Source organism: Lynx rufus, unplaced genomic scaffold (assembly GCF_022079265.1).
Source record: "Lynx rufus isolate CCGP_SWC_20201006 ecotype Redwood Valley unplaced genomic scaffold, mLynRuf1.p SCAF_34, whole genome shotgun sequence".
Taxonomy (NCBI): domain Eukaryota; kingdom Metazoa; phylum Chordata; class Mammalia; order Carnivora; family Felidae; genus Lynx; species Lynx rufus.
In genome coordinates, this window is record NW_025814850.1 from 2,396,071 (window position 1) to 2,405,202 (window position 9,132).

At 61.8% G+C, this 9,132-nt stretch overlaps 1 protein-coding gene across 3 annotated transcripts in view; it reads right to left on the minus strand.

Annotated features, from left to right (window-relative positions):
- Nucleotides 1–8,633, minus strand: part of SLC4A1 (solute carrier family 4 member 1 (Diego blood group)) — a 16,531-nt gene extending 7,898 nt beyond the window's left edge. The window contains exons 1-11 of one of the 3 annotated variants that reach the window (XM_047093401.1): nucleotides 8,529–8,633; nucleotides 4,913–4,995; nucleotides 4,697–4,787; nucleotides 3,588–3,649; nucleotides 2,542–2,722; nucleotides 2,305–2,440; nucleotides 1,730–1,856; nucleotides 1,506–1,590; nucleotides 1,151–1,353; nucleotides 478–682; nucleotides 1–69 (exon numbers count right to left, since the gene is read on the minus strand). The exon at nucleotides 1–69 is cut by the window's left edge and continues 144 nt beyond it. In XM_047093401.1, the coding sequence (XP_046949357.1) occupies nucleotides 1–69; nucleotides 478–682; nucleotides 1,151–1,353; nucleotides 1,506–1,590; nucleotides 1,730–1,856; nucleotides 2,305–2,440; nucleotides 2,542–2,722; nucleotides 3,588–3,649; nucleotides 4,697–4,787; nucleotides 4,913–4,927 (1,174 nt within the window). In that variant the 5' untranslated portion in view covers nucleotides 4,928–4,995; nucleotides 8,529–8,633. Of the gene's footprint in view, nucleotides 70–477; nucleotides 683–1,150; nucleotides 1,354–1,505; nucleotides 1,591–1,729; nucleotides 1,857–2,304; nucleotides 2,441–2,541; nucleotides 2,783–3,587; nucleotides 3,650–4,696; nucleotides 4,788–4,912; nucleotides 4,996–6,854; nucleotides 7,002–8,528 lie in introns of those variants that run through there. The other 2 variants (XM_047093399.1, XM_047093400.1) reach the window with 2 other exon arrangements.
- Between the last annotated feature and the right edge of the window lie 499 nt (nucleotides 8,634–9,132).

Genomic DNA, 9,132 nt, shown 5'->3' on the forward strand with positions numbered 1-9,132 from the left:
CAAAGAACTGGCCTGTCCGCCGTAGAGGGTCTTCCGGGCCACCAGGGACCTCTGGACCCCCATTCAAATCTGCAGTCAAGGACAGGACCGTGGTCACAGGGGGTAACAGCAGGAGGTGTGGGGAGAGAGGAATCGAGGGGAGAATCTTTATTTTTTATGCTCATTTATCTATTTTTTGAGAGAGAGAGAGAGAGAGAGAGAGAGAGAGAGAGAATCCCAAGCAGGCTCCGAGCTGTGAGCGCAGAGCCCAACAAGGGGCTCAAACTCGCAAACTATGAGATCATGACCTGAGCTGAAATCAAGAGCCGGACGCCCAACCGACTGAGCGACCCAGGAGCCCCGAGGGGAGAATCTTCTGATGGGAAGGGAGTGGCCAAGGAGGCTGGGAGACATGAAGACAGAGAGAGGAGGGGAGGCAGGGTCCCGCAGGGCTGCGCGGGGGGAGCTGAGGGTCTGTGGGGGCTGCAGGGTAGGTACCTAGGCCCTTGTAGAGTCTGGGCTCCTGCCTGACAGTGCCTACTCGTCTCTGCAGCAGCTCCCTCTGCACGGGCACCAGACCGAGCAGGGCCTTCTCAGAGGGGACTTCGGAGGGAGGCAGCACCAGGCTGCAGTCCAGAAACTCCTCCAGGTTATCCACCAGCTCCTCCCGGCTCTGGGCCAGGTAGGCCTCAATGCGGAACACCTGGGGGCCAGAGAGAGGGTCAGGGCTGCCTGCACCTGCTAGACGAAAGGACCCAAGAGGCCACATTCAGGGCCTCCAGGAACCAGAACCCTCTCCCCCAGCTCCTTCGTGCTAGGGACTGCTTTTCCTGCTGCCCCCCTCACCTTTATGCCCACCACAAAAGGGTTTTGGGGAGGCAGACAGGGCCTCGAGTGGGGAAAGGAGAAAGGAGGCTGGGCCAGACCAGGCCAGACCTAACCCGCCGGAACCGGGTCAGAGTGGCCACACCAGACCAGGCCAGATCAGGCAGGGCTGGGCCAGAGCACAGGAGCCCTGGACTACCTGTCCCTGGCCACACAGGGTGGAAGCAGCTGGGTTAGACCGCATGTGCCAGACCAGCAGAACTAAAGTGGCCCAGGCCGGTCCAGTGAGTGACGTCAGCGGCCGCCCCGCCTCAGGCTCCCCCGGCCCTCGCCAGCCCCTCCTCACCTTCTCCGACATGAGGGTGGCAGCAGCCCGCCCCAGCTGGGTGTAGTCGATGTGGGGGGCCTCAGGTCCCAGCAGCACGAAGAGGAAGCGCACGGGCACTTGGAGCCGCACGGCCTCCTCCAGCAACGGGGCCTCCTCCAGCGAAGAGGCCTCCTTCAGCCGCACGAAGCCCAGCACGGGGCGCGCCAGGAACTGCGCTCGGCCTGCGAGGGGAAGGGGTGACGGGGTGGGGGGTGGGGTGGTCAGGCCAGGCTGAGGGGGGGCTGCTGGGGCCGGGCTCAGGGAGAGGAAGGCTGGGCCGGGCCGGGAGGCAGAAGCAGGGGGTGCGGAGGGAAAGGGGGCACCAGCTCCTCACCCACTAGCACCAGGGTGGCCTCCGAATCTGGGGGTATCTTTTCCAGAATTCCAGATGCTGAGTGTTCTTCTATGTCTTTCTCTCCCTGTTGGAAGGAGGGTGGTGAGGGGACGCCTCTGGCCACTCTGAGCATCCAGCCCCCTCCTTCCCTAACCACTGTCATGTCTCTGCATGTTCAGGTTGGGAGCTCTCCAGCGCTCCCCTCACCCCTGGTACAGCCTCACCTTCTTACAGAAGAGCTTCGTCTCTAACGAGGGCTGCTGCTGGGAAAGCAGAGGCTCTGAGGGGTTCCCAGAACTCGTCACAACTGTGGGCTTCATACCCCCCAAGTCCTCCAGGTCTCTGGCATGGCTGCAGGAAACACAGGGGACGCGGACTGAGAGAGCTGTTCGGGCCGGGCTGTTAATAGCGTGGAGACCCGTGGTGGGAGGGATCAAGCAGGGCTCCCCAGTGACCAGACTAGAGAAACCCCGGGGCAGGAGGACAATCGGCCTCCTGTGGGAGGATGGGGTGGATGCCAGCGGGTGGCCTCCGTCTGGAAGGACGAGGTGGGGCCAGGAGGGATGGAGGGAAGGGCCTTGAGAGCCTCGCCTCCTGAGGACCAGTAGCCCCCCAGATCTGAGCGTGGAGACATGGTCACCCCCCAAGAGGTGTCCGAGGCAGGAGCCATCGTGGAGAAAAGTGGGCCCTGGCCTGGTGGGGGAGGGGCCACCCGGGCCTCTAGGGAGAGCTCGGGGCAGGCGGGCTGGGGAGGTGGGCCTTTTGGCTGTGGAGTCCGGGTCCTGGCAGACAGGGGCACCTGTGCTGGAGCAGAAGGGTCCGGAGCAGTGTCTCTCGGTCGTCAGGCCGGATCAGATCCTCGTAGATAAACCTGTCCAGCAGCTGGTTGGCCACCCCCGCCAGGGAAGTCTCTGGCAGGTCCAGGAGGACAGCACCTGCAAGGGGTGGCGGGGTGAGCCGGGCGGCCGGACGTTGGCCCTCCTCCCCTCCACCGAGCCGTAGGTGCAGGGTCGCAGAGGCGCCCGGCGGGGCTCACCCTTGGCAAAGGCTCTCCGCAGCTCCAGGAGGCTCCAGAAGGTGAGGTAGGACAGGTGCGGGCAGCCCCAGGTCCCGTCTTCCCCCAGGTTCTCCTCCAGCCGCATCCAGTGCGCGACCTCCACCCACCGCAGCTCTTGGTTCTTCCCATCCATCACCAGCTCGTGCAACTCCACGTAGACCTGCAGCCCCACAGGCCTGAGTTCGTCTCCGGGGCCCGGAGCAGCGCCCTGGGGAGAAGACTGGCAGCCCGGGACATGGGGGACACTCAGCAGGCTCTGAGGGATGTCTGGGGGAGGCCCGGGGTCCTGGGAGGCACTCGGGGCAGACCCCGAGCTCAGGAGGGGGACCGGCAGGAGCAGCAGTCTGGGCGTGTCGGGCGAGGCAGCAAGTGTGGGGAAGGGTACAGCCCACACCCCTGGCTCTATTCCCCGACTCCCTGACCGGCCTCCTCACCCCATCTCAGAGGCATTTGGAGAACCTCCGGACCAAAAGGGGTGCTAGAGAGGACACCTGGGAGGAAAAGGAGAAAGGAGGACTTCGGGGTCATCGGGTGCATCTCCTGCCTTCAAGATGTTGAGCGGGCTCGGCATGCCCTTCCCTGTCCTTGGGGCCAGAGGACCACTCCCTGGAGCCTCGCTGAGGGCAGACCCAGCTTCCCAAGCAGCTAGACAGTCTGATGCCCAGCAGGGAAGTGCGGGGCCTGGCGGGCCTGGGCAGAGGGGGCACGTATGTAATTCTGTGCTTCCCCAGGGAGCACATGACAGCCTGGCCAGAGGGTCTGGGAGGGCAGGTCCCCAGAAGTTACTTTATCTCTGCCCAGGGCTCTCCCTGCTCAGTGGAAGAAGGCCCCGGGCACCCCATCAGCGAGGGGTGTCCTCTCCCATTCTGCCTATTTCCCGGGGTGCCCACTCCTTCTCTACCTGTTGGTGGGGTTCGCCGATGCTAAAGCTGTGTCTGTCCTTCTTCACCTCCCTTCCCCTGGTAGAAGGGCAGGTCCCACGGGCAACACAGAAAAGAGAATTGGGGGAGCCCAGGGGTCCTCACCTCGTGGGTCTCTGGGTACGATGTGATGTGGTAATCTGTGGCTGTCGGCTCGGCTTCGTGAGCTGAAAACCCGGAGGCCAGTTAGGGTTGCCCCCAGATAATGCCCGCCTCGGGGTCGTCCTGCACCACCCCCCCCCCCACCCCGTGAGCCTCAGCGCAGCAAGCCTCCCTCCCTTTGCCGCTGGGCAGGACCGGGGTGCCCGCACCCCACCCACCCCACCCCTGCTGCTCCATGGGCTGCGGCCCCCCGTGTGTCCGTTCTTGGCCCGGCCTGGCTCTGTCGTGCCCCGTCCAAGCGTGGTGGACGACCCTTGAGACTCATCTTCAGCGGTGACAGAGAGGGTCACCTCCGAGGTACAGGGTCCTGAGCAGCAAATCTCAGGATTCTCCTAGGATCGCCCTCCTCTCCCATCACCTTCTGGGACCAGATTCCCTACCTTCTTCCCTCCAGCCTCAGCAATCCCGCCCGCTTCAAAACTCCTCACCGTCTCCAGGTGGAGCACTGGGAGCCAGGGTGGGCTCTACCTTATATAGCCCCCACCCCCCACCCCTGTCCCAGCCCGCATTTCTCAGAGGGGCCTCTTATCTTCCATACCAATTGCCAGCACTTAAGTCCTGTTGACGGTAAACAGGTCCCCACCTGGGGCTCCCCAACCGAGACCTTGGCAGGGCCAGGAAGGTTTCCTGATGTCTCTCTGCCCTGGGAGGGTCCCCACGGCCCCCCGTTTCTCAGGACCTCTAGACCCCCAAACAGAACGATGCTCTCAGGACAGACCCGGTGCCCGGCCAAGAAGTCAGCCTTGGATGGGCACAGGTGGCCTGTGGGCTCCTGCCCTTGTCCCAGACAGGCCTGGCTGCCCTGTCCCAAATGGAAAGGCCTGGCCATGGGTGACTGGTTCTGCCCGGCCCCCGCCCCACCCCGCCCCCCGCAGTCACCCCCTGTGATCATTTCAAACAAAACTCTGTTTATCCTTCAGTCAGCCAGGATTGTGGGGAAACTGGCCCTGGGGCTGGGGAGGTAGTGGAGAAGGGAGGAGGCATGTTGCCCGTCGGTCTCTGTCTGGGGCTCAGCACCGCATCCCAACAAGACAAAGAGAGACGGGGCTCACCCACTGGCTCCTCCACCTGAAACACGGGGACGTCTGGGTCTTCATAGTCCTCCTGTTCTAGAGTGATCTCCAGCTCCTCTTCATAGTCCTCCTGTGGGAAGCGGCCATCAGGGCTGGGCTGTGAAGGGCTTCTCCAGCCACCACGAAGGCAGGGGTCCAGGGCGGGGTTCCCAGAGCCCCGAGATAGGAGCCCCGCAGGTACCACGAAAGACTCACCAGCCGGTCCCCCATGGTGCTGTCCAGATTTCCTATTTGTCTGCGGTGATCCGCGCTCCCAACATAACCCGCACTGCTGGTCCCTGCGGTGGGGCAGCACAAGCTGAGCGAGACACAGGGCATCCCGGAGTCTTCTGATCCCCCGCCCCCAGAGGAGGCTACACTTGAGTGGAGGGGGATCCCATGTGTTGGGAGACAGTGGGCTCAGGGGAAGAAGTGTCGGAGGGGCCTGGAGGAAGGAGCTAGATTTGTAGGTTGAGGGCGGATGCACGGGGGCCAGGAGAGATGGGGCAGGTAGAGGAAGCTTGGCTGGCATTGATCGAAGGGCGTTTGAGAGGATGGAGGGCCTTCAGGTTCATCTCCTTCCTCCGGCCACCAGTCCTCACCTGGCTTCTTTTCCTGTCCACCCTCAGGACTTAGCCAACTCCGGGGACGTGACCTGTTTCTTCTTCAAGGAGCTTAGCTCCCCTGACAGTCTTCACAACATACCCTCTTCTGCCAGAAACAGCTACTTTCTGCTGGGCATGGGGCTGTAGCGTCCTTGGGAGTGGCTCACAGGTGCTGAATGACATGGCCCTGTTTCTCTTCCCCACTCCATCTCTCATACTCGCTCCCCACCTATCCCGTTGGCCTTACGAGCCCTTTCCTGCCCCAGGGCCTTTGCACATGCAATCGCCCGCATCCCAGGTGCCCCTCCCCCACACCTCATCCCTTCCCACATCTCAGCGCTTCAGATTCCCTTCCTGACCACCCTGCCATTCACTGACCCCATCGGTCGTTTTCTGGTTGTTTGATTCATTTACGTATACATCATCTGAGGATGCCTCTAGTAGGGAAGCCGCTCGAGTGCCAAGATCTATGTCTCAGTCCCTCCCTACTCAGTCTCCACTAATCCCCTACTCCTAGAAGAATGGTTGCCACCAATAAATATGTTTTGGATGAATGTAAAGCGTGGCTCCGCCCTGCAGGCTTGTGCCTCTGGGACTGGGGAGTCAGGATGCCTGGGACTCGGCCAAGAGACGGCTGAGCCCCTCGCCTCCATTTGCTCAGTTGCGGCTCTGGCAGAGAGGGAGGCATGGTCACTCCAGGAATATGAGGACCAGCCTCAGGGGAGCACAGAGGTCCCCTAGGGTGGCCCCGGACTGGGCGTGGAGGGGCTCCCTTTCCCCCTCACCCACTGAAGCCCTGGGTGTCGCGACAACGGCGATTCGGGTCAAGTGGACAAACATGCCCGCTCCGTGCCCGCACGGAGCTGAGATGAACAAGACAACTGTCCCTCTCCTAAAGAAGCTCCCGGCCCTGACTGGGACCGCAAACTGGGAACGCGTGACAGGCTGAGGGCGCCGGGAGATAACGAGTCCCCCAGACAAACAAGAGATGAGCAGAACGTGTCGGGGGCCAAGGATCGTAGGGCAGGACGAAGGGTAGGAAGGACCTGCAGGTGGGGTTGGGGGTGGGGTGGCTCCAAGGAGGGGGACCCTGGGGCTGGGCCGAGAAGCTCTGAAGGACCTGAAGGGCTGAGAGGTGGGGAAGGACAGTCCGGGTCTGAGGAGTGGCTGCCCAAAGTGCAGAGGTGGGACCGCGCCAGACAAGGCTGAGGGAAGAGGGCAGGGAGGGTACACAGAGAGAATGGGACAGAGAAATTTCTTTCCGAGGAGTGGGTGGTGCTGGGGTCCCAAGAGATAGGGAGAGGGCATGACAGAGGCCCGCCAGACTGAGAAAGGCAGGGGTCCCTGCTTCGCGGTGGTGGTAGGGGAAGTGAAGACCAGGGCACGGCCCTTGAGGACCCTTGTCACACAGCTTTTTCTCTCCCTCTCCTGTCCCTCTCTTTCCTCTTCTCCCATCTTTGTTTCCTTCCTCCCTTCTCTGGCCTTGCCCCGGCCTGGGCCTCAGATCCCTAGCAGTCCCAAGGGTATTAAGCCTTAGGGGCTAAAAGTCCCACCTGTGAGGCTGGGACTGTGGCCTCCATTTCTGAGAAGTGGGTTGGTCCGAGGGGCCGTGCAGAGCCACAGGAAGCAGCCTGTCTGCCACTGACTGGCCGAATAGCCTTGGGCAGCCCCCAGCCTCTCTCCAGGCCTCAGTCATCCCATCTGTACAATGGGGAGGGCCTTCCGGCCAGGGTTCTGAGACCTCAGTGAGACAGAAGAGAGGAGAACGGGGGTGATTTGAACGCATCTGGGGCCTTACAGGGTGCACCCATGACCCAGATTGCTGGTCCCACTAGGCCCAGTCACCCCCCGTAGCTGCCGGCCTCGCACTGATAAGAGCCTGGAACCCGATCCCTGCCCTGTGTCTGGAAACTCCCCAAACACCTGGCCGTCCAACCAGCCAGGGCAAGGCCAGATAACGGTGAGCAGGGCATCTGGAGCCCAGGAGGTGGAGCACAGCTGGCAGAGGCTGGGGTCTGGGATGGGGCGGGGGGCGGGGGTTGACCAGATGATGGGGAGGGCTCCCTGGTGGCATAGCACTGCCTTTGTGTAATCGCCCCCACACCGCACAGAGCTGTACTGCCTTATCTCCTACAGTCCCCAAACTACTCTGTGAAATGGGTAATGTCATTAACCCCCTTTTACAGATGAGAAAGCTGAGGTGCAGGAGGGTTAACTTGTTTTGGTCCTATGGTAGGTAGGTATCAGAGGCGGGTTTAAACCCTGGCCCAGCTGACTCCAGCCGCATCTCTAGCCATCATGCTGAGCTGCCTCCTAGAAGAGAAAACAGCTCTAAGCTGTTCAGCACTAGTGGTTAAGAGCGTGAACCCCGCAGTCAGACTGCCTGGGTTCAGATCCTAGCCCTGCCACTGCCTGCGTGACCTCGGGCAAGTGACTCAACCTCTCTGTGCCTTGGTTTCCTCGCCTGTAAAGTGGGGGTGATATTGATACCTACCTTATAAGCCTGTTGTAGCACTGAGTTAAGTTGATCTACGTAAAGCACTTAGAATAACGTCTGACGCACAAAGAGCTCAGTGTAAAAGTTTGCCGTCATTATCACTGAGACTGGGGATCAAGGTCAGACTTGCTTTCTTCACCTATGTCTCTGATTTTCCTTCAATTCCCATGGAATTAGCCTAAATGCTTTGAGATCCTTGGGTGATGGGGGACTCCTCCTTTCCCCCCAAACACTCTCTAGGATGGGCCCGGTGCCGGGTCTGCCTGGTCGACTCCCCTGCAAGCATCCCATACGGGAAGCACTGTCAGTGGCCAACTTTCCTCGCAAGAGGGAGATCGGATGGCCTGTACGTCCCCACACGTGGAGGAAAGAGGGAGCTGGGCTGTAAGACCGGTGGGACTGGTAAATAGGAGCCTGACAAGGACCCACACTTGGGGGGGGGTCAGATTTGCCCCCCACCCCCACCCCAGCCACACGCCTCTGCTGCTACGTGCCAGTCTCTTTTTCCTAACACCTGCAGCCCTGTGCTCTCCGGCTGTAGGTGCCAATGGGCTTGTGCCCTTAGGGGTAACAACACACATCCTACGTTCTCAACCCACCCACCCGCACCCCCCTCCCTTGGAGGTTGGGCGCCTGTGCCCACCTAGACACAGATTCAGGCTGTGCACCTGCAGAAGCCCTCGGGACAGGTGCCGCAGGCCACCCCCCAGCCCCTCCCGGCCCGGCTTACCTGCTCACGAGCCTCGGGGTCCCTCAGCGAACTCCTGAAGCCACCGGTGTTCTCTGCAACCAGCCGAGCTCACACCTGCTCTAACAGCACCAGGTCCTGGCTCCCAAACCCCTGACTCATGCCCCCGCCTCCTAATCTGCCCGCCCCACGGTCCCGGGAGCCCCTTCCCACCCCCCGCCCGGCTCCTTCTGGGTGCCCAGTAAACAGAGTTATCTCTTACACACATCTGGACAGCTGTGAGTCTGGCCCACCCCACCCCAGCCAGCTAGCCCCCAGGGCCGCCTGCTGCCCTCCTGGCTCTCAAGGACTCTCCTGGGTCTTCCTTCGTGGACCAAGGTCGGATGGCTGGCTTCTCGAGCTCCCAGCCTCATGGCAGGTCTGCCCCAGCTTCTGGATGCCCCTGTCCTGCATCTGTCCGCCCTCACTCTGGCCAGATTCCTCTGCTCCGGCCCCAAGATGCATGGGCGCCTTCTCTCTTCTCTCTTGGCTCAGAACTTGCTCTTGCTCTACGGCCTTGCCCACGGGCACCTGCTCAGTGTACACAGGGTCCAGGCAGCCCCCTCCCCTTCTTGCCCCGGACGAGGGCTCCCTAGCCACCCTCTTT